We start from the raw sequence: 26,018 nt of genomic DNA, 5'->3' as shown, positions 1-26,018 counted from the left end.
TCCCACAGGAAACCGCAGGCGTTGGGCACACCCAGCCTGCAAGGAGCGGCGCCCACAGACAGCAGGCTCTGTGAAAGCCCACGTGGGCAGCAGGCGGCAGTCAAAGGTGGGGGGGGGGGGGCGTGCCCTGCGGAGCTCGGGAGCGTGCCCGGAAAGCAGGGGCGGCACGGAGCGCCCTAGGCCCCGCCCACTTCCGCCTCTCAGAGCGCCGACCGCTCTGGCAGCTGAGGGTTTTGGCAGTCTCTCCCGAGGCCGTTGGTCGCGCATGCGTAGTGAGCGGCTTCGCGGCCCTGAGGTGGTGGTAAGCGCTCCTCTCCCTCACAACCCCCGGCATCGGCACCGCCTGCCTGCTAATGAAGCCTCAAAATAACGTGGTCTTAATCAGCTTCATCTTAATCGGAGAAGGCAATGGCACCCCACTCCAGTACTCTTGCCTGGAAAATCCCATGGATGGAGGAGTCTGGTAGGCTGCAGTCCACGGGGTCGCTAAGAGTCAGACACGACTGGGCGACCTCACTTTCACTTTAAAGCATTAAAGAAGGAAATGGCAACCCACTCCAGTGTTCTTGCCTGGAGAATCCCAGGGACGGGGGAGCCTGGTGGGCTGCCGGCTCTGCGGTCGCACAGAGTCGGACACGACTGAAGCGACTTAGCAGCAGCAGCAATCAGCTTAAGACACGCGTCTCTCGCGCGCCATCCCAAAGGACTTCGGCCCAGTTCCAGTCTTCCAGACGTTCCCCTCCCAGCCCTGCCTCCACAGGCTCTTTCAGCTACTGCCTCTCCCTCCTGGAAACACACAGCCTACCCCTCACAAGCCCGTGCTCCCCACACAGATCATCTCGACGGTTAGCCTCAGCACCCCCTACAAGTCTTGGGAAGCCGGCGTCCTTCCAGCGCCCTCCCGCCAGGTCTCTCACGTGTTCTTCCAGCCACGCCCCTCGCCACCCCCCGAAGCCCTACCCCTCACAGGGCCCGCAGCCCGCCCTTTACAGGTATTCTTGTCCCTCTCCTCTCAAAGCTCCGAAGTCCTGCTCTGGACGGTTATCTGTGTCCCTGCCTTCGTAAGGTCCCGCAGCCCCAGCCCTCTCCAGTCCTTCCAGCTCTGCCCTTCCCTCGCTAGCCCCGAAGCGCCGCGCCTCAGGCTCACGTATTCCCCTCCTCACAGGCCCTTTCAGCCCCGCCCATCTTAGTCCTCCACAGCCCCGCCCCTCGCCCGGTCTACAGTCCCGCCCTTCACAAGGCTTAGGGTTCAGCCTTCACAGGCCCTCCCAGCCCCGCCCCTCGCAGGACTCCCGAAGCCCCGCCCCTCCCAGCCCCCAGCCCCGCCCCGCGTAGTGCTCCCCTAACTCGTCTGTTCTTAGCACCTGATCTCCCTGAAGGCCTCGTCGTGGCTTTCTCGGCCCCTCCTCCCCAGCCTCCCCTCCCACGGCTTTCTTCGGTGGCCTTGGTCCCTCCCCGGCTGCTGTCCTCAGACCTTCATTGGCCCCTTATCTCCCCAGTAACCAGACCACAACAGTGAGCTTGGAGTACCCAGGACAGGTCAGGCACTCCAGCAGGTAGGGACCGGGCCTCGCTCTCCTCAGCCGATCGGGATGGGGTTTCCCCTGCCTCTGTGATGCCTCCTCCCCAAACAGCCCCACCTCGGAGATACCGGGGGTCTAGAGGACCCCGTGCCAGAGTCAGAACCACGACGCAAGACAGAATGTGAGAGGTGGGATGTTGGGAGGAGTGTGGGAAGAGATCTGACAGGCGTCCCGGTCTGACTCACTGGAGGAATTGAGACTCAAAGAGAGGCCAGTTCAGGGGTCACCCTCTTCCAGTACCTAATCCCTCGCTGTACATCGCCCACCCTCCTAGCCCTCTCCTCGCCGTCTGAAGGGGTCCTGTGTCGCCTCTACAGGAGCCTCACCCTCTTTGGCCAAGATGCCTTTTGGACTCTCGGCTGGGAGCACTCGTTCCGAGGATGGAAGTGAGGCCTTCCTGGAGGGAATGGGTAATTCCTGCATTCTTTATTTCATCCATTCTTTTCCTCGGTTTTCCCATGTTTCAGATCCTGTGCTGCGGGGCCCCGGGGACCGGGAGGGTTTTCAGGAGCGCTCTCTAGTGGCTAAGTACACTTCCTCCAGAATGGAGGTGGAGTCGGGTGGGGGAGTGGGATGGCCAGGAAGACTTCCTGCAGGAGAAGTTTGAGTGAGGCCCAGAACTTCTCCCAGGAATTACCAACAGGAGACGGAAAGGACGAGTGTTTCCGCAGAGAGAACAGGATGTGACTAGAGCAAGGTTTCTTTACCTCCACATCGTTGACCCTTGGGGTCAGATGTCAGATCATTCTTGGATATTAGGGGGAGGGTTCTGTGCGCTGGAGGATGCTCAGTGCTCCCCTGGCTTCTACCCACTGCATGCTGGTAGTACCCTCCCGACCCTCCCCTACCCTGTAGCAATCAAAGGTGTCTCCAGACACGGCCAAAGGGGGCAGAATTGATCCTGGTTGAGAACCAGTGGGCCGTGGGGGGTGGGGAGCTAGTGGATGGGACCAGAGAGGTGGGTAGGGTCGGGTTTGTGGGGCCTGGAACCCCAGGGCTGTGGAGCTGCAGCTTTGGAGGTGCTGGGGCACAGGGAGGTCTGTGACCACTCTAGGCATGGAAAGACCGTCTGGAGCTGTGAAGGGAGGCCAGGAGGTTGGGGAGGCTGGGGTGATGGGGTGATGGTCCAGGCAGGGGGGGATGAGGTCTGAGCCAAGGGGATGGGCTGAGAGTGAGGAGGTGGGAGGGTGGGGCTAAGGAAGGGTGGTGGTGGGGTTGAACAGGAGGGATGTAACAAGAAAAGTGCCCCCCCCTCCCTCTGGGGAGGGGGGCTTGGCACATGTCCTCAGCTTTCCCAAGTTCTAGGTCCTGTGCTTCTGGTCCCTGAGGACTGTGAGGCTTCCCTGGAGTGCCCTCTAGTGGGGAAACAGATGCATGCCCAAACCCTGGATAGAAGTGGGTTTAGGGGGAAAAGGGGAGATCAGCTTAGGGTACAGGCAGTGTGCAGGGATGAGGAAGTTTGAGAGATACAGGAACTGAGACGCAGCCCTAGAGTGGTGCGGGGGACTGGGTCTGCAGTTCAGCTGCAGTTGGTGAGCCCCTAAGGGAGCCAGAATTCCTAGGGTTTGGAGAGGGAGGGGCTGGGACCTGGATTCCTACTGAGTCCCTTGCCTGGTCCCACGCTTCAGTAGACTGGGAGCTGAGCCGACTGCAGCGACAATGCAAAGTGATGGAAGATGAAAGGCGAGCCTACAGCAAAGAAGTCCATCAGCGCGTCAACAAGCAGCTGTGAGCCTGGGTCCCTGGAGCCTCGGAGGGGGCTGTGAAGGAGGTGGGGGGTTGCATTCCTGGGTCTGAGAGGGGAGGGCAGGCTCAGCATATCTGGACTTCAGGGATGCCGAGCTCTGCCCCTTTCTGGCTTCCCCTCCCCGTCCCTGCCTGGGCAGTGAGGAGATCCAGCGCCTGGAGGGGGTGAGACACAAACTGCGGGTGCAGATCAGCATTGCCCAGAGCCAGGTCAGGAGGCTGCGGGACAGTGAGAGGCTGGAGAACATGGGTCACCTGCTCAAGTGCCAGGTCCGGGTGCAGGCCGAGGTCAAGGAGCTGCAGGCACAGAACCAAGCCCTGGACAGGCAGGTGGGTCCTGGGACCAGACTCGGTGGATCCTACTCAGGGGCAAATGTCATAACCTCTTTGAGCCTCACTTTCCTCATCTGAAAAATGGGGTTATTGAAAGCATCCTCTCAAGGGAGTTTGTGTTCAGGCACCCATAGGAATTATGAGTCTTTACAGCTTAGCACAGCCTCATGCCTTCAAAAAGGCAGTTAAGAGGGAAAGAGTCACCTTCTGGAGTCAGTGCAACCTGCATTATAATAGAATTCTGGTCCAGGCGCATCAGAGCTGTGTGACCGTGGGCGAGTCTACTTCTCTCCGGGCCCTAGTTTCTTCATCTGCAAAAAGAGAATGTAGGTAACGCAGCAGAGTCTAGACCAATTTTTCATCCTGTTGGCTTCAAGATCCTGCTATTTGACCCTGGAAACAATGTGACTTTTTTAGGCTAGTGTTCTTTTCAGTTTTTAGGACCAGGACTCACTGTGACACAGTTCATATACAAAGAGATGCATATGGATGTAAACACACACACATACAAATCCATCAGAAACAAAAGTTTCCCCAAATAATTCTTCTCCACATGGGATCCATTCTATTTTCTTTCTTTTTTTTCCATTCTATTTTCAATTTTACTCTTCATTTTCAAAAGTTGCTTGCAAAAAGAAAAAGTTGCTTGCCAAAGGACTTCCCTAGAGGTCCAGTGGTTAAGACTTTGCCTTCCAAAAAAAATTAAATAAATAAGACTTTGCCTTCCAATGCTGGGGAGTCCTGGTTCAATCCCTGGTGGGGGAGTTGAGATCCCTCATGCCTTGGGCCCAAAAAACAAAACATAAAACAGAAACAATATTATAACAAATTCAATAAAGATTTTAAAAATGGTCCACATCAAAAAATCTTAAAAAGTTGCTTGCTGAGACCAAAAGATTTCTTGCACACTACTGGATCACAAATAGGAGACTGAAAGTTAGATATCTTGGTGGGCTGTATTAGTTTGCTATTGCTGCTGTAACAAATTACCACTCACTTGACTTAAAGTAATACCAATGAATTATCCTGCAGTGCTGGAGGACAGAAATCCAAAATGAGTTTCACTGGGCTAAAATCAAGGTGTTAGCAGGCTGTGTTCCTTTAAGAGCCTTCAGGGGAGACTCTATTTCCTGCTTTTTTCCTGCTCCTAGAAGCTGCCTGCATTCCTTGGTTTATGGCTCCTTTCTTTTAAAACATCTTTATTCTTAAAATTATTTATTTTGATAGTGCCGGGTCTTCATTGCTGCTCTCGGGCCTTCTCTGGTTGCAGCAATCAGGGGCTACTCTCTAGTTACAGTGTATGGACTTTCCCTTGTCATGGCTTCTCTTGCTGTGGAGCATGTCTAGGGTGTGTGGGCTTCAGTAGTTGTGGGCACAGGATTAGCTGCCCAGAGGCATGTGGGATCTTAGTTCTCCAACCAGAGGTCTAACCTGTGTTCCCCTGCATTGGCAGGCAGATTCCTAAACCCTGGACCGCCAGGGACGTCCCTATGACTCCTTTCTTTATCTTCTTAGCCAGCAATGACCGGTCGATCTTTCTCAAGCTGCATCACTCTGATGCCTTTGTCATCTCTTCTTCTCTGATTCTGACTCTCCTGCTTCCCTCTTTCACTTGTAAGGACCTTTGTTATGATATTGAGCTCATCCAGACAATTCAGGAGATTATTCTCGAGTCATCTCAATATCCTTGGCTTTACACATCTGTAAAGTCCTTTTTGCCTCTTCAAGTGACATAGTCACAAGTTCTAGGAATTTGGATGTGGACATCTGGGCAGGAGACTGGGGAGCTTTGTGTGACTTGTCACATGAATTCAGCAGCACCCAAGAACAGCTTCTAAATGCTTACTGCCATTTTCTGAACCTATTACATCAGAAACTGATGACAGACAATCCTTGGATTGTACCAGTTCATAGCAACAATCTATATATATATATATATATATATATATGATAAAATTCAGCATCCGTTCATGTTAAACTATTAGCAATCCAGGAATAAAAGGGAATTCCCCAAATTTGATGAAGGGCAACTATAAAACATCTACAGCAAACATTATATTTGATAGAAAAAACGTAAAAAAATTCTCCTTGGGATCAGTAACAATATAAGAGTGTTAGCTAGCACCACTTCTGTTTGACATTGTACTGGAATTCCTATCCAGCCCAGTATGGGAAGGAAAAGAAATTTAAAACAATTTAAAAATTGGAAGAAATGAAATTGTCAGTATTTGTTGGTGATCTATTTGTGTACATTGAAGGTCCAAAAGAATCTAAAACTAGCTTATATTTAACAAGGTATTTTAACACTGTGGCTGGAAACAAAGGTTAATGATATTTCCCTGTATTAGCGGTAACTATTAGAAAATTAAACCAAAAAAAGACACATTTATAATAGCCAAAAGAAGTACCTGGGAAGAAATCTAACAAAAGTATGCAAGACCCCTATAGAATAAATTGTAGAAGGGTATTGAGGAATATTAAAGAATGCTGGGGAAGATTTCCCTGATGCTGGGAAAGATTGAAGGCAAAAGGAGAAGGGGGCAGCAGAGGATGAGATGGGTAGATGGCATCACCAACTCAATGGACATGAATTTGAGCAAACTCCGGGAGGTGGCGAAGGAGAGGGCAGCCTGGTGCAGTCTATGGGGTCACAATGAGTTGGACACAACTTAGTGACTGAAGAACAACAAAAGAAGAACTTAATATTTGAATAATCTTTTTTTTTTTTTTGGCCGCTCTGCACGGCATGCAGGATCCCCAATCAGGGAGTGAACCTATACCCCCTGCAGTGGGAGAGCAGAGTCTTAACCACTGGATCACCAGGAAAGTCCCAAAGAAGAATTTAATAAATGTAGAAGTATACCATGTTCATGGATTGGAAGAGTTAGTGTTGTAAAATGTCAGATCTCCAAACTGATTTATAAAATCAATGTAATTCCAATCAAAACACTGAAAGTTTTTTATTTTTAATGGATGAAATGGACAGATTCTAAGATTTATAGAGAAGTGAAGTGAACAAGATGATTAAGATTTACTTAAAAGAATAGTTTGGGAATTCCCTGGCAATCCAGTGGCTAGGACTCCATGCTTCCACTGCAGCGGACACAGGTTCAATGCCTGGTCAGGGAACTAAGATCCTGCATGTCATGCAGAGAAGCCAAAAAAGAAAAATTTTAAAAATAAAAAGAGAACACCATAGGGCTTTCCTGGTGGCTCAGTGGTAAAGAATCCAATTGCCAATGCAGGAGACATGGGTTCGATTCATGGTCCGGGAAGATCCCACATGCCTTGGGGCAACTAAGTCTTTGTGACACAGCAACTGAAGCCCACTGCCCTAAAGCCTGTGAACAAGTGAAGCCACTTAATGAGAAGCCCTCACACCACAAGCAGAGAGTAGCCCCAATTCTCTGCAACTTGAGAAAGCCTGCAGGCAGGAACAAAGACTCAGCACAGCCCCCCAAAAGAGAAAAGTCATAAGGAGATATCATTACACACTCACCAGATTTACACCAAGTGCAGAGGAGAGGAGGAACAGTGGGAACTCTTAAAGAACTGCTGGTTCATAAGACCCCACCAGCTGGAGGGAGTCTAAATTGTCATGTGTATTCTGAAAAGTTTTTTCCCTCATTATCTATTAAATTTGAAGAGAGACATACCCTGTGGTCTGGGGATGCATCCACTCCACACAGATGGTCACCAGAAGCAGTCTTGGACTCCACCTGACCATGACACTCATAGGATCCAATAGGCTGTCACCTGGCACCAGGTTCACTTAACTCTGCAGAAGGACAGAGGGCAGGAAACAGCAGCATCTTTGCACGACAGCATCCAATGCATCTTCCTTGAGTATTCAGGGGATACGTCTCAGCATCTTCAGTTGGACGACACCACATGGGTGGGTGTTGCCCACCCTGCCATGGGGATTTTTTTTATATTCAACACGAGCCACCACTTGTAACCAATTATCAGAGCAGCTTGTAAGACCCCACCAGGAATATATTATGTTATAAGAAACACCCCACAAGGAAACCAGTTTTCTATTCATTCATGATCACATAAGCCTCCAGGGTCTACAAGTCCACTCACAGTCCTTCCAGTCTGATATAGTTCACAATCAGGGGCCACCTTTATAACAAACATTGTTGCCTGGGAACCACAGCTGGCATTCTGTATTTACCTTAAACCCAGTATGTTTCCATGGAAATGGTGGTAGAAGGAAGTAAACAAAAGTCATCCCCCAGTAGAAATTGGATTAGATTTGTCAGTAACCCATCCTCCCACCCAACAATGCCACTTCTGAGTATATACCCTGGAACCAGGATTCATGAAAAAGTGTTGATAGATGCATTATTCATATCATCTAGCTCCAGATTATCCCAAATGTCCATTAATATTTGAATGAATAAATTGTGGTATATTTTTATAATGACATAATATCTGTGTGTGTGCTCAGTCACTCAGTTGTTTCTGACTCTTTGCGACCCTGTGGACTGTAACTCACCTGCCTCCTCTGTCCGTGGGATTTCCCAAGCAAGAATACTGGAGTGAGTTGCCATTTCCTTCTCCAGGGGGTCTTCCCCACCCAGGGAGCAAACTCTGGTCCTCTGCATTGGAAGTGCAGAGTTGTAACCACTGGACCACCAGGAAGGTCCCTACTACATCATTTCATATAAGAGACTTGAGCATCCTTGGATTTTGGTATCTGAGGGGAGTCCTGGAACTAATCTGTGAATACTGAAGAAGACTGTAATTTTTCTGCAGAACTGGGAAACTAGTATAATAGTCAATTTTAAGCTACCAGCGATTGAACTCATGTACTTCCTGAAAATGTAACTTGAGCTCTCAAGCACTGTCTGAGGAGCCCCAGTATTGCACTGCTAACAACTCTATTATAGCAGCTTGGCTGAACAACACAGTAAGGGTTTGCATCCTAACAACCTAGAAACCACTTAAAAAAAAAAAAAAAAAAAATATATATATATATATATATATATATATACACACACACACACACAAGTTGAAGAAAATCGTGTTTAGTTCTTAAAAACCACAATTACCTGTGGGATGTTTGTGCCTTTGGGGCGCTGTGCAACTTTTCAGATCTTGGTTAGATTGGACTCACCACTCATTCCATACTGACTTCTGTGTAGCACTTGCTTTCTTTTTTTAAACTGAAATTTTACTGAGATAATGATAAATTCACAAGCAGAGAAAAGTCCTTGTATGGTTTGCCCAATTTCTCTCAATGGCACCATTTTGGAGTTTTGATTTTTTTTTTTTTTTAATCGCAGCAACTGCTAAAAACTGTTTCAGAAAGATGTATCATCCAAAGGAATGTATTGCCACATCCTGTTGAACCTGGGAATGACCTTGAGCTCCAAGTTCATGTGGTGTCTGACCAATGTCCATGTGTCTCCCTCAAATTTTAAAATATCCCTATGGTTGTCCCTTTGAGTTTGCTGCAACGCTCTGGGGTGCCTTGGTGCATGTATTCGTTTCCTAGGGTGGCTTACATGACAGAAATTCATTGCCACACAGTTCTGGAGGCCAGGAGTCCATAATCAGGATGCGGGCAGGACTGACTGCTTTGGAAGTCTTGAGAATCTGTGTCTCTTGCCTACGTTCTGCTGGTCTAATGGAGATCTTTGGCGTTCTTTGTGTGTAGAAGCATCACTCTGATCTTTGCCTTCATCTATTTTTTTCTTCTCTTTAAAAAAAAAGATTTTATACAATTTTAAAGGTTATACTCGAGGAGATGTTTGTCCAGGGGCAAGCATTTGCAGCAAGGGGTCCCAGGTCCCAGTCTATCTCACTCTCAGACTCTTGTCTCCACTTTGTCCACTGAGAGTGGTGACTCATCCACCCAGATCACACGTTTCTCCCAAAATACCAGAAAGGATTCAGGCTGGCTCAGCTTGGGGCACACATCCATCTCTAAATGGATTATCTTGGGGCTTCCCTGGTGGCTCAGTGGTAAAGAATCTGCCAGCCAATGCAGGAGACACGGGTTTGATCCCTGATTTGGGAAGATCCCACGTGCTGCAGAGCAACTAAACCTGTGCGCCACAACTACCAAGCCTGCGCTCTAGAGCCAGGGAGCTGCAACTAGTGAAGTCTGCGAACCCTACAGCCTGTGCTCCAACCAGAGAGGCCACCGCAAGGAGAAGCCTGCTCCCCAAAACTAGACAAAAGCCTGTGCAGCAGTGAAGACCCAGCCCAGCCAAAAATAAATAAAATTTTAAAAAATTAAAAAAAAAAAAAAAGGATTATCTAGACTTGGGTCATGTGGAAGGTTGGGTACTGATCTCAGAAGGGGGTCCAGCTGATGGCCAGGCACACAAGGACTGCTCCTATCAACCACCCTCAGTCACTCACCCTCCCATTCACCTCCTCCCTCCCTCCCTCAATCTCTCCCACATTTTGTCAACCAACAGGTACCACCCTCTTTCCCCAGATCCAGGAATGGGAGAGCCGGAACTCTGCCCACAGCAAGAATGCCAGGTCTCCAGGATGCGTCCAGGATCATAAGGTCAAGAGCCAGCGAAGGATCAAGAGTCTCGAAAACCAGCTGGACAAGGTGAGGGTCCGCCTCTGGGCTGTCCCCAGGTCCGAGCTCTGGGGTTTAGGGGAAGACCTGAGCATAGGAGTCAAGTTTTGGAAATGGTGGACCAGGTCAGGAGACATGATCCCGGAGGGATGGAGGGTCCCCTTGGGAAGGAGGCTGATGCTTGGGTCCTTGGTGACGCTCTCGGGGTCCCCAAATTGAGAACGGGCCCCCAGTCTGGCAAGTGCCCTCTCCTCTGCTGAAAGTGGAGAATGGAGGCAGGCTGGGTGTCAGACAGGCTCTCAGCACCCTCTCCCACCCCAGGTCATCTGTCGCTTTGACATCCAGCTGGCTCAGAACGCGACCTTGAGGGAGGAGCTAGATCTCCTGCGGATCGAGAGGAACCGCTATCTTAACGTGGACCGAAAGCTCCAGAAGGTCAGTGGCCCTGAAGCCCAGGAGCCCTTGGCCCAGCCCTCGAGGAGGGGAGGATGCAAGAGTCACCCTGCCTTCTCCAACCCTCCCGCCTCAAGTGCAGAACCGCCCAGAACCACGGATTTACTTGAGTTTGGAGGGAATGGAGACCTGAAAATGTTCCAACAAAGACAACTGCCTCAGATGGAAGCAGAGATGTCACTTTGAGTGTCATCAACGGGGCAACAAAGGCTCCGGCCAGACCATTTACATTCCACGCGTTTCTCAATAAGCCTTGAAATTCTTTGAAGAACCCTCCCTCCCTCCACCTCCCTCCCTTCATTTTTTTCTCTTCCCCCTCTCTAAATTTTACTTTGAAATAATTGCAAATCTGCAGAAAAGGTGCAGAAATAGTACAAAGAACTATCAATCCTTCACCAAGACTGGTAATTTGCCATTTTACCCTCTCTCTGTCTTTCTCTCTCTGGGTAATTGTTTTTTACTGAAAATAACATTGTCAGAATTTGAGAGCTCGATGTAGACATTATAGAACGTCATTAAGAACGTCAGTGCTTATTTCCTAAGCACAAGACCATTTTCTTACATAAACAAAGTGCCCTTGCCCAAATCAGGAGCTTGAACATTGTTACAGTTCTAAATAGTCCATATTTAAAGTTCATGATTATTCCAACAGCATCTCGTGATAGTTAATTTAATTATTCTGCTGCAGGCTCTTGGCCAAGATCCCACACTGCGTTTGGTTGTCCTGGCTCCCTTTATCTACAACAGACACTTCTTTGTCTCCATGACTTTGACATTTTGGGAGTACCCAGCCCAGCTGTGCTGTGGGATATCCCTCAAATGTAGGCTTATCTGATCTTTCTCCATGATTAGATTCAAGTTGTGCATTTTAGGTGAAATACCACTGAGGTGGTATTGTGTCATTTGTGGGCATTACACCAGGAGCATGTAACATCAGTTTGTCCTGTAATTAGTGATGTTGACCTTGATCGCTTTGTCAGCCAGGTTTCTCCAATAGAGAGTTTCCCTCTTTGTAATGAATGGGTCCAGGGAGATTCTTTGAAACCGTGTAAATATCCTATTTCCCAACACATTTCCACTCTAGCCTCCCATAATGATGATTTTTGTCTGAATAATTATTACTGTGCATGCGTGCACTGTGTCCAACTCTTTGCAATCCTGTGGACTGTAGCCCACCAGGCTCGTCTCTCCGTGAGATTTCCCAGGCAAGAATATTGGAGTGGCTTGCCATTTCCTTCTCCCCGGGAATCTTCCTGAGCCAGGGATCGAACCAGAGTCTCCTGCATTGGCAGGTGAAATCTTTACCACTGAGACACCTGAGAAGTCCAATTATTACTGTAATGGCTGCCAAAGAGTGATTTTTTTCTAACTCTCTGTCATTTCTTCTTCATTTAGAAAATGGCATTTTACTTAAGGAAGAACTTCTTAAGTATATTTGTGGGTTGTCAGTAAGCATTAATATATTCTTACTTTATGAGTTATAATCCATAGTGCTCATTACTTATTATGATGCTCAAATTGTCCCAGACTTCTCTGGTGGGAGTGCCCTCAAGCTGGCTTTTTTTTACAAGCCCATTGTTTCCGCCCCCGCCCCCCTCAACCCGGTGGACTTCCTTGTTTTCTGGCACAAGAAGATAGTCCAGACTTTCTTGTACTTGTTCTGCCTTAACTCTTGAGTTAGTGTTTCTCCAAAGAGTCCTGGTTCTTCCCAGTGGGAAGTAGGTGCTGAGAAACCAAAATACAGGCTCTAGGAGTCCTCACTGCTACTGGGGTGTCCCTGACTTGAGGCCCTTTCTCTGGGGAGGGCTAGGAAGCACACACATGTTTTAAAATCATGAGTTTGCATCAGTGTCTCTCATTCTGACCCCAGCACCACTGCCTTATTCCTGAACACTCCCCATTTTATCTTTGTTTTCCCCCACAGTGGAAACTCTAGCTGCTAATAGCATTGATATACGTACTTATGTTCTACCCTACAAAATACCCAAGAGAGGTTCAGAATTGTTACAACTGTACTAACAACCCTTGAACACGAGAGTTCACAGTTCATTTGCTGATTGTTTTATCCTCTGAGGGCGTGGGTATCTACCTATCTATCCATCCATCCATCTACACCTTATTCATACGTTACTAGGATTAGTTCCTATTTTTTCTTGGTCTTCTTTGTGGTTCTGTCCTTTGAAATATAGTTAGGTTCATTTGCTTCTCTTTGTATTTGGTTTTCGTTCTGTTCCCTATTCTTGTTGATTGAATTTTTGTGAACACGTAAACCATTGACGGGTTCCCAAATCAAAACTATTCCCTGATCCAGTGGCTAAGACTCCACATTCCCAATGCGGGTGCTGGTGTTCCATCCCTGGTCAGGGAACTAGATCCCACATGCCGCAACAAAGATCGAAGATCCCAAGTTCTGCAACTAAGACCTGGCATAGCCAAATGAATAAATAAATTAAAAAAACTATTCCAAAGGTTTCCAACAGAAACATCATTTCTTCTATCCATTCCCACTCAGCCCCCATAGTTTCTGGTTCTCTAGCCTCGGTTTCTTGTTGCAAAAGGGTGTGTGTGTGTGTGTGTGTGTGTGTGTGTGTGTGTGTGTGTGTGTGTGTGTGTGTGCATATACATATATAGGGGCTTCCCAGGTGGCGCTAGTGGTAAAGAATCTGCCTGCCAATGCAGGAGGTGCAAGAGACATGGGTTCAATCCCTGCTTCAGGAAGATCCCCTGGAATAGGAAATGGCAACCCACTCCAGTATTTTTGCCTGGGAAATCCCATGGACAGAGGAACCTGGTGGGCTACAGTCCGTGGGGTTGCAAAGAGTTGGACATGACTGAGGATGCAACATATATGTATATGTGTTTATATATATTAGTACATACATATACACTATATGTGTAAAAATATATACATGTAATTTCCTCCCTTCTCTCTCCTGAAAGAACCCTTTTTACCCATAACTCTGCACAGACACTTCCACGGAACTAGGAAACAGATTAGTGTGGTCACAGTTTTGAAATTCACACAAATTTTTGACCCTACCAGAAAGTTAGGTCAGCACTCTTAGGAATATCCTGAGTTGGGTGTTTCCCTGCATTCCTGGTCATCAGTTTGGCTTTCCTCTCGCTTGGTACCTCCTTGAAAACCCTTTCATGGGTTGCCACTAACTAGAAAGGACCACATTTCTAAGGCACAGGAAACCCACTTCTTATTGGGGAGATACAGGCTCAAAGGAAAGCCTTCCAGTGGCGAGGGCGTCAGAAGTTGCCTCAGTCTTGTTCTCTTGGCAGGAGATCCAGCTCCTGAAGGACTCGGTCAGGAACCTCATGGTCTCCTCCACCTCCGCCTACACTGTCAGGTAGGGCCCCAGGAGGCGTCCTAGACCAGTCCACGCATTTTCTTAAGAAAGTGATGGGAAGATCCCCACCTCATGAAATGGATTGTCAGAATCCACCTCCCCCCCTTTTCATAAGATGCCCCTTCCTCGCCCCTCCTCCACCAATTTTCCAGCTCCTTGGTCAAGGTCCTTCTTCTTGGGTATATGAATTAACCTTTTGGCCCCTGTCTTGCATGGCACATAGCACATAGGGATGTAGAGAAACTTAAGGGGAGTTCCCCAGTGGTCGAGTGGTTAGGATTCCAGGCTTTCATTGCCAAGGCCCTGGTTCAATTCCTGGTTGGGGAAACTGAGCTCCCACAAGCCCCGTGGTGCTACCAATAAACAAACAAATAAATAAATCATAAATAAACAGATTTAAGTAAGCTCAGGTCGCAGCGGGCCAGGAATGTAGGAAGCATTGATTCAGTTCAGTTCAGTAGCTCAGTCATGTCCGACTCTTTGCAACCCCATGAACTGCAGCACACCAGGCCTCCCTGTCCATCACCAACTCCAGAAGTTTACCCAAACTCATGTCCATTGAGTCAGTGATGCCATTCAACCATCTCATCCTCTGTTGTCCCCTTCTTCTCCTGCCCTCAATCTTTCCCAGCATTAGGGTCTTTTCAAATGAGTCAACTCTCCACATCAGGGGGCAAAGTATTGGAGTTTCAGCTTCAACATCAGTCCTTCCAATGAACACCCAGGACTGATCTCCTTTAGGATGGACTAGTTTGATCTCCTTGCAGTCCAAGGGACTCTCAAGAGTCTTCATCAGCACCACAATTCAAAAGCATCAATTCTTCGGCGCTCAGCTTTCTTTATAGTCCAACTCTCACATCCATACATGACCACTGGAAAAACCAGAGCCTTGACCAGATGGACCTTTGTTGACAAAGTAATGTCTCTGCTTTTTAATATGCTGTCTAGGTTGGTCATAACTTTCCTGCCAAGGGGTAAGCGTCTTTTAATTTTATGGCTGCAATCACCATCTGCAGTGATTTTGGAGCCCCAAAAAATAAAGTCAGCCACTGTTTCCACTGTTTCCCCATCTATTTGCCATGAAGTGATGGAACTGGATGCCATGATCTTAGTTTTCTGAATGTTGAGCTTTAAGCCAACTTTTTCACTCTCCTCTTTCATTTTCTTTTCTTTTTTTTTTTCCTCTTTCATTTTCATCAAGAGGCTCTTCTTCATTTTCTGCCATAAGGGTGGTGTCATCTGCATATCTGAGGTTATTGATCTTTCTCCCGGCAATCTTGATTCCAGCTTGTGCTTCTTCCAGCCCAGCATTTCTCATGATGTACTCTGCATATAAGTTAAATAAGCAGGATGACAATATATAGCCTTGACTTAGTCCTTCTCCTATTTGGAACCAGTCTGTTGCTCCATGTCCAGTTCTAACTGTTGCTTCCTGATCTGCATACAGGTTTCTCAAGAGGGAGGTCAGGTGGTCTCCCATCTCTTTCAGAATTTGCCACAGTTTGTTGTGATCCACACAGTCAAAGGCTTTGGCATAGTCAATAAAGCAGAAATAGATGTTTTTCTGGAACTCTTTTGCTTTTTCAATGGTCCAGCAGATGTTGGCAATTTGATCTCTGGTTCCTCTGCTTTTTCTAAAACCAGCTTGAACATCTGGAAGTTTACGGTTCACGTATTGCTGAGGCCTAGCTTGGAGAATTTTGAGCATTACTCTACTAGCGTGTGAGATGAGTGCAATTATGCAGTAGTTTGAGCATTCTTTGGCATTGCCTTTCTTTGGGATTGGAATGAAAACTGACCTTTTCCAGTCCTGTGCCCACTGCTGAGTTTCCAAATTTGCTGACATATTGAGTGCAGCACTTTCACTGCATCATCTTTTAGGATTTGAAATAACTCAACTGGAATTCCATCACCTCCACTAGCTTTGTTCATAGTGATGCTTCCTAAGGCCCACTTGACTTCACATTCCAGGATGTCTGGCTCTAGGTGAGTGATCACACCATCATGATTATCTGGGTCATGAAGATCTTTTTTGTACAGTTCTTCTGTGTATTCTTACCACCTCTTCTTAATATCTTCTGCTTCTGTTAGGTCCATACCATTTCTGTCCTTTATTGAGCCCATCTTTGCAAGAAGTGTTCCCTTGGTATCTCTAATTTTCTTGAAGCGATCTCTAGTCTTTCCCATTCTGTTGTTTTCCTCTATTTCTTTGCACTGATCACTGAGAAAGGCTTTCTTATCTCTCCTGGCTATTCTTTGGAACTTTGCATTCAGATGGGTATATCTTTCCTTTTCTCCTTTGCTTTTTGCTTCTCCTCTTTGCACAGCTATTTATAAGGCCTCCTCAGATAGCCATTTTGCTTTTTTGCATTTCTTTTTCTTGGGGATGGTCTTGATCCCTGTCTCCTGTACAATGTCACGAACCTCCGTCCATAGTTCATCAGGCACTCTGTCTATTAGATCTAGTCCCTTAAATCTATTTCTCACTTCCACTGTATAATCATAAGGGATTTGATTTAGGTGATACTTGAGTGGTCTAGTGGTTTTCCCCACTTTCTTCAAGTATTAATTTAGCAATAAGGAGTTCATGATCAGAGCCACAGTCAGCTCCCAGTCTTGTTTTTGCTGACTGTATAGAGCTTCTCCATCTTTGGCTGCAAAGAATATAATCAGTCCAATTTCGGTGTTGACCATCTGGTGATGTCCATGTGTAAAGTCTGTGTTGCTGGAAGAGAGTGTTTGCTTTGACATTTATCAATATTGGTTGAAAGAGACAGAGATTCTCTCAAGACACCTTCAGGTAAAGGGTCATGTTGTATGGAACCTAGAAGCCCCAGCTGCTAAGCTGATGGGCATCTCTCTCTGCCTCTGGGCTCTTGTGGGCTCTCCACTCTCTCTCTCCTATCCCATCTCTACTCCTTTCTAAGCTTCAGCACTGTTCTCTTGCTCCAAGGGTTTCTTAGCTTCTATTCAGTATCTTGTTTTTACCCCACGACTTCTGCTTATCATGGTTTGTGATTCCATGAGACATTGGCTCTAGCCCAAATCTACCTTAAGGTTTCTATAATTTTTCTTTCTTTGTTCTTTCTCTCTCTTTTTGCTTTCTTTCCTTCTTCCTTCCTTGCTTTGAGTTAAGATGCACATAAAATTCACCGTTACAAAGTGCACCATTCAGAGGCATTTAGTACATTCATAATGCTGTGCACCATCACTTCTGTTCCCATCACCCCAAAAGGAGACCTGTACCCAGTAGGCAGTCATTCTCTAGTCCCCTCTTCTCCAGCCCCCTTGGCAACCTGTCTCCTTGTCATCTGGATGATTCACCTGTACATCTACCTTTCCCTAAATGTATCTTTATGTTTCATGGAAATGGAATGATATGACGTGTGATACGACATGTCCTTCTGTGTCTAGCTCCTTTCACTCAGTGTAACACTTTCAAAGGTTCACCCACGTTGTAGCATCTCTCAGAACTTCTTGTATTTTTATGGCTGATTCTTTTTGTTTGTTGTTTAAATTTTACTTCTTTAAAAAACTCATTTATTTTTACTTTTTGGTCACATTGCATGGTATGTGGGGAATCTCAATTCACTGACTGTGGATCAAACCTGCGCCCCCTGCAGTGGACACGTGGAATCTTGACCACTGAACCGCCAGGGAAGTCCTTTTGTGGCTGATTCTGTCATTTGTTACCTGTGGTCTGCCACGACTTCTTCAGAGCCTCAACTCATGGCTTCTGTTCATGTATAGCTCTGGCTTCTTCCTAACTTGGCCTTCGTAACATGATTTCTTGTGGCTTCTCTCTATACATCCTTTCAGCTTTGGCTTCCTGCTGTCCCCTTCTTAGCATCTCCCAGTGTAAATTCTGAGGAGAGAATCTGACTGGCCCACCTCATCTTTTCTGCCAAGCCCCACTGGTGATGGCCTGCTGGCCTGTCTTTGCATCAGAAGCATCTGGCCCCTGCCAACACTTGTCCAGTTGACTGCAGTGGGCAGCCCAGCTGGGTGCAAGGACAGGGTGGTTTCAGCTAGAAGGCAAGAGACAGGTGTCAGGACCAACACTTCTTGTCGGACCAGTGCTTCCTGGCTGGGTGACCTGGGCAGGCTGCTTCCCCTCTCTGAACCTCCGTTTCCTCTATTGTGACATGGCAATAATAATGGTATCTACCTCATGGACCCCTGTGGGCTGCTTTAGAACATCTCCTGCAGGGCCTGGCTCTTGGGAAGTTGGGTTACCTCTTCCCGGCCCTTCAGTGGGGCTGGGCCCTAGACACAGAAAGAACTGTGAGTCCTGATCCCTGAGGGGCTCCTAGAGGGGTCTCTGTGGGCTGGGCCTGGTGGGTGCCAGGAGAAGGCTCCCACCAAGGAGGACTCAGCAGAATTTGAGTAGAGCCAGAAGCTTGTGCCCTGAGTCGAGGCAACCGAGGTTGGCAAAGGCGTGGAAAGGGGAACTAGACTGGTCCATTGGACCTGAGAAGACTGACCTGCTGGTCTCCCCACCTAATGACCCTTTGACCTTTGATCCTGTGACCTGTGACGTAGGCTTGGGGCACTCTGATTTCACAGTTAGCTGCACTACTGTTAAAAGCGTCACCTTCAGCCGGGCAGGCAGGGCGGGGGAGTTTCAGTCAGCAGGTGTCCCTAGCATCTTAACAGGGTGAGCACTCAAGTGCTGGTGATGGCACCTGCCTGTCCCATGTGAGGCCCTGCAGGCTCCAAGCTTCTTATATTTCCCCACCTCCACCCCAAACTCCAGCACAGTTACCTTATCACCTGGGTCCACCTTTTGGAGTCTGATATCATCTCCAACTGTGCCATCATCGCCTCTTGCCTCCTGCTCCACAGTCACATAATAACGGCCAGGCTTCCCCGATGCCCTGGGCAGACACTGCAGCAGTGCCCCCCAGTGGGCAAGACCATCAGTCACTTACACGGCCCACCCACCAACCCCTCCTCCACCCCCTACTGCCCGGTAACCCCATCCTGACCCACCACTAGGAACCTAGACAGTTCTCTGCCTTTTGTGACAACCTGATTCTGCCCCATCCCTGGGACCCCAGGCTGGCTCTATCCATCTCTGTGACTCCAGGCTGACCTCCCCCATCCCTGAGACCCCAGGCTGATAGCTAACCCTGTCCCATTCACCCTCCATCCCCAGGCTAACCCCGCCCCTCCCTGGGCCCCAGGCTGACCCCAAATCCAACCTCCTGTCTCCCTGACCCCGGTCTAACCAACCCCCATCCCTCCCAGGGAAGAGGCGAAGACCAAGTTAGGCATGCTTCGGGAGAGAGCTGAGAAGGAGGTGGCCCAGAACGAGACAGAGGTGCAGATCTTGCAGCGGCAGATCGCGCACTTGGAGCAGCTGCACCGCTTCCTCAAGCTCAAGAACGGCGACCGGCAGCCGGATTCCGCCATCGTAGAGAAGCGCGAGCAGCGGGGTGAGGCCGGGGATCTCCATCTCGGCCGCCAGCGGGCGGGGCAGCGGAAGGGGCGGGGCCGCCGGCCCCAGGTCTCAGCGTGGGGCGGGGCCTCCATGGAGGGGCGGGACCTCCAGGGGCAGGGCTGGGCGGGGTCTGCGCGACTGTGGTGGCCGCCCCGACGGCGACTTCACTGTCCCCTCGCCCCCCAGCCCAGGAGGTGGCCGAAGGCCTCCGGAAGACCTCCCAGGAGAAGTTGGTGCTGCGCTACGAGGACGCCCTGAATAAACTGTCCCAGCTGACCGGGGAGACCGACCCGGACTTGCTGGTGGAAAAGTATCTGGAGTGTGAGTACCTGGGGGTGGAGAGGGGCAGGCTCGCGGCCCAGGCCCCCGGAATCCAGTGCAGACTGTGCTCTGTCTTGGTGACCGAGGGCCACAGCTTCGGGCCTGGGGGGTCTTCCACCCGCGCTAGAGGGCCCAGCGATCAGGCTCGGCTCAACTGGACTCTTACCGTCTGCCCTGCCTCCAGCACGCTCCTCCTCCCCGTCTTCCCCAATTTCCCTCCTTCCTCATCTCGGGCCTTCTGACCCCTTCCTCCTGTGTGTGTCTCTGCCTGCGCATCTCTTGTTTCTCCGGACCCTGCCTTTCCCCACTGGCCCCCAGTGGAGGAGCGGAACTTTGCGGAGTTCAACTTCATCAATGAACAGAACTCGGAGCTGGAGCACTTGCAGGAGGAGATCAAGGAGGTGGGCGAGACCCGCCCCCTCCCCATCCCCGACTCCTCTGACCTCATTGTGTCCCCTCTGGAGCTGGGCCCAGCGTCGCGCCCCTGCCCCCGCAGATGCAGGAGGCCTTGGTGAGCGGGCGCCGCAGCGAGGAGGACCGGCGAGCGCAGCAGGAGCAGCAGCGGGCCGAGTTGCAGCAGCGCGTGGACGATGTGCACTCGGAGGCCGACGACCTGGAGGCCCGCTACCACAATTTTCGCGGGCAGCTGGAGAAGCTCAAGACCAGTGAGCCCCGGCCCTGGCTTCTTCTTCTGGGAGGCTATGATGAGCAGGCGGGGAGCCCTGCCGGGGTTGGCCACGGACAGACATTCCGAGGATCACTTTGTGCATTCCCTTGTCCGTCTGTCCCACGTCCATCCATCCATTCTGCATCCATCCATCCATCCATCCATCCTGCAGCAGCATCCATTCCTCCTTCCAGTGCAGAGGGACAAGAGTCAGGCTGCCCTGGGTCTGAATCCCAGCTCCCCCATCTGTGAACTTTGGTTTGTGGTATCCTCTGTCGGAGACCCCCTGTTAGTGCCTACTTCGTGGGGTTGGCATGAGATCGGTGGGATGACAGATGGAGAGAGAGAGGCAGAGGTGGCAGTGGTGATGGGGAGCAAACGGGATGTCTGCCTCGTGCTGCACAGTAGGAGCTCAAGTCTCGGTAGACCCCGTTTGCCACAGCACCAAGCCCTGTGCTAGGTGATGAGGACTGGGCGGGTTGGGGGGCGGGATAAGAGACTGGCTTCCGATAGGATACTCGATATCCCAGGGGCTGGGATAGAGGATACCCTGGGGACTGCAGGAATGAGAGGATGCCTTTAAGTCAGCATGGAGTGCAGAATTGGGGGGGGGGGGGCAGTGCTCAGTGAAAAAGTCGGGCCCCTTGTTGAAAAACCAGCAAGAATTTCAAGTGCCAGCAGCAGAGCCCATGACACTGGCTCCGTCGGCTCACAGGGGAGGTCTCCTGGGAGCAATGATGCTTGAGGCTGATTTCAAAGGATGAGTAAGCAAAAACCTGGAGAGGGGAGGAATGCTCCCAGCAGGTGGGGTCCAGGCTTGGAGATGTGTTCAAGGAAGGTAGGTTCTTTGCGCAGAGAGGGGAATGGAAGGGGGCGTGGGTGGGAGCTCAGTTCAGTTCAGTTCAGTCGCTCAGTCGTGTCTGACTCTTTGCGACCCCATGAATCGCAGCACGCCAGGCCCCCCTGTCCATCACCAACTCCCAGAGTTCACTCAAACTCATGCCCATCGAGTCGGCGATGCCATCCAGCCATCTCATCCTCTGTCGTCCCCTTCTCCTCCTGCCCCCAATCCCTCCCAGCATCAGGGTCTTTTCCAATGAGTCAACTCTTCGCATGAGGTGGCCAAAGTACTAGAGTTTCAGCTTCAGCATCAGTCCTTCCAATGAATACCCAGGACTGATCTCCTTCAGGATGGACTGGTTGAATCTCCTTGTAGTCCAAGGGACTCTCAAGAGTCTTCTTCAACACCACAGTTCAAAAGCATCAATTTTTCGGCACTCAGCTTTCTTCACAGTCCAACTCTCACATCCATATGTGACCACTGGAAAAACCATAGCCTTGACCAGACGGACCTTTAAGAGCCTCAAATCCTAAATGGATGTCAGGCTGAGGTTTTTCTCCTGGGAGACTGAGGGTCCTGGGTGGGTTGTGAGCAGGAGAAGGGGGTGGGTAGGAGGGGAGGGGATGAGGATGGAGAGGAGAGGACGAAGCACAGGGGTGTCAGGCTGATAAGGGTGAGGCGCACAGAGGTCCAGCTTGGTGAGGATGAAATGGGAACGTGGGAGAAGGAGCTGCTTTGCAGGGGTCGGGGGTGGATGGTGAGCCTGATCTCAGTGTGAGTGGTATTGCCAGTTCAGGATGGACCCCACGAGGAAACCGTGTTTGTCAGCCTGGAGCTCAGGTGGTGGAGGCAGGGCGGGCAGGGGGGCCGTCCTGTGGTTGGGTGCAGATTTCTGTCAAGGTCTTGAGTGCCTTTCACTTCATTCGTGAAACTAGTTAACTAAATACAATAGGGGGCAACTGTGAGAGCGGGTCACGCCCACAGCCTCGAGGCTACAATGAGTTTCCTCTGAATTCTGTGGAGCACAGGTCTGAGTTTCTGCGGGAGAAACACAGCCTGAGCCCTGGACTCGCTGGGTTCACTGGAAGGTGGGTGACTTGAAGTGGTGTGAAGCAGGCTGGCAATGTGGAACTGTCCTGGTCACGTTTCCCTTTGAGCTCGCTAGCTTTAAAAAAAAAATTTATTTCTTTATGGCTGTTCTGGGTCTTCGTTGCTGTATGGGCTTCTTCGCGAGCTGTGGTGCTCAGGCGTCTCCTTGCGGCGGCTTCTCTTGTTGCAGAGCTCAAGCTTAGGGCACGTGGTCTCAGTAGTTGCAGCTCCCTGATTCTAGAGCACAGGCTCAATAGTTGTGGCCCTGGGTCTGTGTTGTTCCATGGCATGTGGGATCTTGCTGGAACATGGATTGAACCCCTGTCCCCTGCATTGGCAGGTGGATTCTTTACCACCATGCCACTAGGGAAGGCCCTCCTTCACTTTTTGTCCTCTGTCATCTGGAGCCTGGGGGCCAAGCACCCCGAGATGCCCACCCACCCTCCTCCCCTGGCAGTCTGAACTTGGACAAGTGCCTTTCCATCTTTAAGCCTTGTTTGGTGTCTCCCCAGCCAGGGCAGCAGGGTCTTGAGGAAGAGGAGAGGGCTGGCACCCCCTGGGCACTGGGTCCATGACCACCTGTCCCCTCTGACCCCAGACATCCAGCACCTCTTCACCAGGGTCCAGTGTGATAGCACCCTCATCAATGACCTCCTCGGAGTCAAGACCCACATGAGAGACCGGGACATCAGCCTTTTCCTGAGCCTCATCGAGAAGCGACTGGTGCAGCTCCTGACGGTGCAGGCCTTCCTGGAAACGCAGGTCTTGTGCAGAGGGCATGGGGGGTGGGGAGGGGAGGGAAGGCGCCGGGGCCTTGAAGACGGACCTGAACAGACAGTCGGCTTCTCCACTCTCCAGAACTACACCTCCACCAGCATGCTCAACGCTTCCCTCATGGTGCTGGGCCAGAGCTCTGAGGATTTTCCTAAGAAGGTGGCCCCGCCTCAGCCCCCAGACAACCTGTGAGCCAGAGGGCCAGAGGGAGCGGCTGGGGAGGACGTGCCCTGGGGATGGAGGCGAGATGTGGGGAGGGACAGCTTTTTGGGGGGATCCCCTGGACTAGGGGGGCTTCCCTGGTGGCTCAGATAGTAAAGAATCTGCCTGCAATGCAAGAGACTCAGGTTCGATCCTTGGGTTGGGAAGATCCGCTGGAGAAGGAAATGGCAACCCACTCCAGTATTCTTGCCTGGAAAATCCCATGGACAGAGGAGCCTGGCAGGCTACAGCCCAGGGGGTCGCAAAGAGTCCCTGGCGACTGAGCGACTGACATTATCACTTCCTTGGACTAAAGGGTGGGTGTGGCTCTTGGGGGGTGGGTAGAAGATGAAGCGGGTGCTTTGGGGGAACCAGGAGTAGGGTCTCCGGGAACAATATGGGCGATGGGACCCTGGGTGAACCCGACAGGGAAAAGACGCTCTGACCCCTGCGTGTGGTCGAGGGTCTCGGGACCTTGCAATGAGGAGCCATCGAACTTTCGAGGGTAGGGACTAGAGTCCCTTCCTGTCTTTTCCCCCACTTCAGGGAGGACCCCCCAGGTTTTGAGGCCAAAGACGACTATCCTTTGAGCAAGGAGGAGCTGCTGAGCTCTGTGGTGAAGGCGGTGAGGATGGGCAGGGGGCGGGGCGCCGGCGGGGCCGGGACGCCGGTCCGGTAGTGGCGTGGGCATGGCCTGGTGGGACCGGTCGTGCTGGGGGCGGGGGCGGGGGCGGGGGCGAGCGCGGCCCTTTCCGCGGGCCCTAACTCACTTCCCCGGCAGCTGGAGGCCCGGGAGCAGTCGAAGGAGCAGCACCTGAAGGAGCTGGTCGAGGGCATCAAGGTGGAGAGCACCCCGAGCATGACCTCCAGCACCCCGAAGGTCAGCTCCAGCTCGTGCCTGGTGACCCAGCGGCCCACTCAAGCCCCCGGGTCCATCATGAGCCACAAGACCAGCGGCATCCTGGTGTCCAGCGGAGGCCGCGCCACCAGCTCCAACGTGGGCCACGTGACCTTCGGGGAGTCCAGCGCAGGCCACGTGACCTTTGGCTCCACCAGCGCCACCACGGGGGGACTGATGTCCAGTCGAGGCTCCACCCCGGGCCGTGTGACCTTCCGATCCCCCAACTCTAGCAGCTACCTGGGGTCCACTGGATATGTGGGGTCCAGCAGAGACCACGAGAGCTTTGAGGCGAGCAAAGGTCCTGGGTCAGAATCGAGCGGAGGCCTCGGGTCCAGCCCCGGCCCTGCCTCCAGCACCGGCCAGGCCTCCACAACTAGCAAGGACTCCCGGAACAACTACTAGGGCACCCCGCCCCTGGCTCCTCGCAGGGCCTTCTCTGGGTCTCTGCCTCTTAGGACTCAACATCTTTCTCACCGAGCTCCGAGCTCCGGGAGAGCTGCCTGCACACCTGTCTCCATCAACCCTTCCCTGTGTTTCTGTGTCTCTTCCTATCGGCCCCTCCCTCATCAGCCTCCTGGTCTCCCTCTCTGTTTCTGACCCGACCTTCCCTTTCGGTTGCCAGATTTCCTGTTCTCTGGGTTTCCCATTCCCTGTGTCCCAGTCTTGTCCCCATGTCTGTCTTTTCACCTCTGCTCTAACCTCTCTGATGATCCCTTCCCCTCCTGTTTCAGCTTCCCCATTTCTAACTCCCTCTCCTCACCTCCCTCTCCCAGGCCCTCCTTGCATCTCATGTCCCTGCTTCTGTAGGTCCTTGTTCCTTGTTCCCTTCAAGAGTCCTCAGTACTGACTCGTGGGGGAAGAATTGGGGGCAAAGATGTCAGGGCTGGCGTGAGCTGTGACCATAGGAAATAAAGGCCAGAGTTTGACTTTTACCCCAGCCTGGTTATGAGTGTATTTGTGTGTGTGAGAGAAAGCTTGAGACATGGCTGTTTCCTCTACCTCTGGCCCAGGGGGAAATGTTTGAGCCTGTTCCTATTCCCTGCCATTCATTCGTTCACTTTTTTTTTTTCCTGAGACTTCCACATTTCAGACTCTACTGAGAACTGGGAATTGTATCAGTCAGTCAGGATAGGCTGGGTTATGTTGCAGTAACAAGCAACCTCAGAATCTCTGTGGGGTACCTTTAAAAATTTCAAGGTTCTATTTTGGAATTCTCTATGTCTCAAGAGAGAGGGCTGAAAGCAGCACTGTCAATCTTGCTTCCTCAAAATTGAACAAGGAAGAAAAAAAAAATCCAAATTGCCCCTCAGGTCTTTGATTAATTAGTGCTAATCAAAACACAATCAAGAATATAATTAGTGACAACAGGAAGAAAGTCTGAAAGAAAAATAAGGAACCCAGCACACATTTGTTCTCATGAATGCAGTTCAACACACAGCCTTTATAACAATGCTTTAAGAACACAGGACTTCCCTGGTGGTGTAGTGGATACGAATCCGCCTGCCAATGCAGGGGACATGGGTTCCATCCCTGACCTGAGACGATTCCACATGCTTGCCAGGGTATTAAGCTCGTTCGCCACAACTACTGAAGCCTGAGCACCCTAGAGCCTACGATCGGAAACAAGGGAAGCAACCGTAATGAGAAGCTGTGCACCGCGTTGAAGAGTAGACCCCGCTCGTGGCAACTAGAGAAAGTCTGTGCAAAGCAACGAAGACTCCAGCGCAGCAAATAAATAAATAAGTAAAATTAAATTTAAAAAA

At 50.5% G+C, this 26,018-nt stretch overlaps 1 protein-coding gene across 1 annotated transcript; it reads left to right on the top strand.

Moving 5' to 3' along the window:
- The first annotated feature begins 1,377 nt into the window (after positions 1–1,377).
- ODAD1 (outer dynein arm docking complex subunit 1) lies at positions 1,378–25,176 on the top strand. Its single transcript, XM_061139735.1, has 15 exons — positions 1,378–1,556; positions 1,901–1,993; positions 3,212–3,311; positions 3,470–3,659; positions 10,117–10,239; positions 10,531–10,644; positions 13,951–14,018; positions 19,269–19,456; positions 19,648–19,782; positions 20,101–20,183; positions 20,279–20,447; positions 22,978–23,141; positions 23,238–23,341; positions 23,901–23,979; positions 24,136–25,176. The coding sequence occupies exons 2-15, from the start codon at positions 1,924–1,926 to the stop codon at positions 24,655–24,657; spliced, it is 2,109 nt and encodes a 702-aa protein (XP_060995718.1). The 5' UTR covers positions 1,378–1,556; positions 1,901–1,923; the 3' UTR covers positions 24,658–25,176.
- Positions 25,177–26,018: the final 842 nt, after the last annotated feature.

This window comes from Dama dama, chromosome 4 (assembly GCF_033118175.1).
Source record: "Dama dama isolate Ldn47 chromosome 4, ASM3311817v1, whole genome shotgun sequence".
NCBI lineage: Eukaryota > Metazoa > Chordata > Mammalia > Artiodactyla > Cervidae > Dama > Dama dama.
The sequence above is the reverse complement of the archived record's forward strand: the minus strand, read 5'-3'. Positions and strand labels throughout refer to the sequence as shown.

What these genes read in the sequence shown, in the direction of transcription:
- ODAD1 (XM_061139735.1), top strand. Translation starts at nt 1,924, where the DNA reads ATGCCTTTTGGACTCTCGGCTGGGAGCACTCGTTCCGAGGATGGAAGT. An exon ending in ACCTCCGCCTACACTGTCAG is followed by an intron (nt 14,019 to 19,268) that starts GTAGGGCCCCAG and finishes CATCCCTCCCAG; the next exon opens with GGAAGAGGCGAAGACCAAGT. An exon ending in CCTCAGCCCCCAGACAACCT is followed by an intron (nt 23,342 to 23,900) that starts GTGAGCCAGAGG and finishes CCCCCACTTCAG; the next exon opens with GGAGGACCCCCCAGGTTTTG.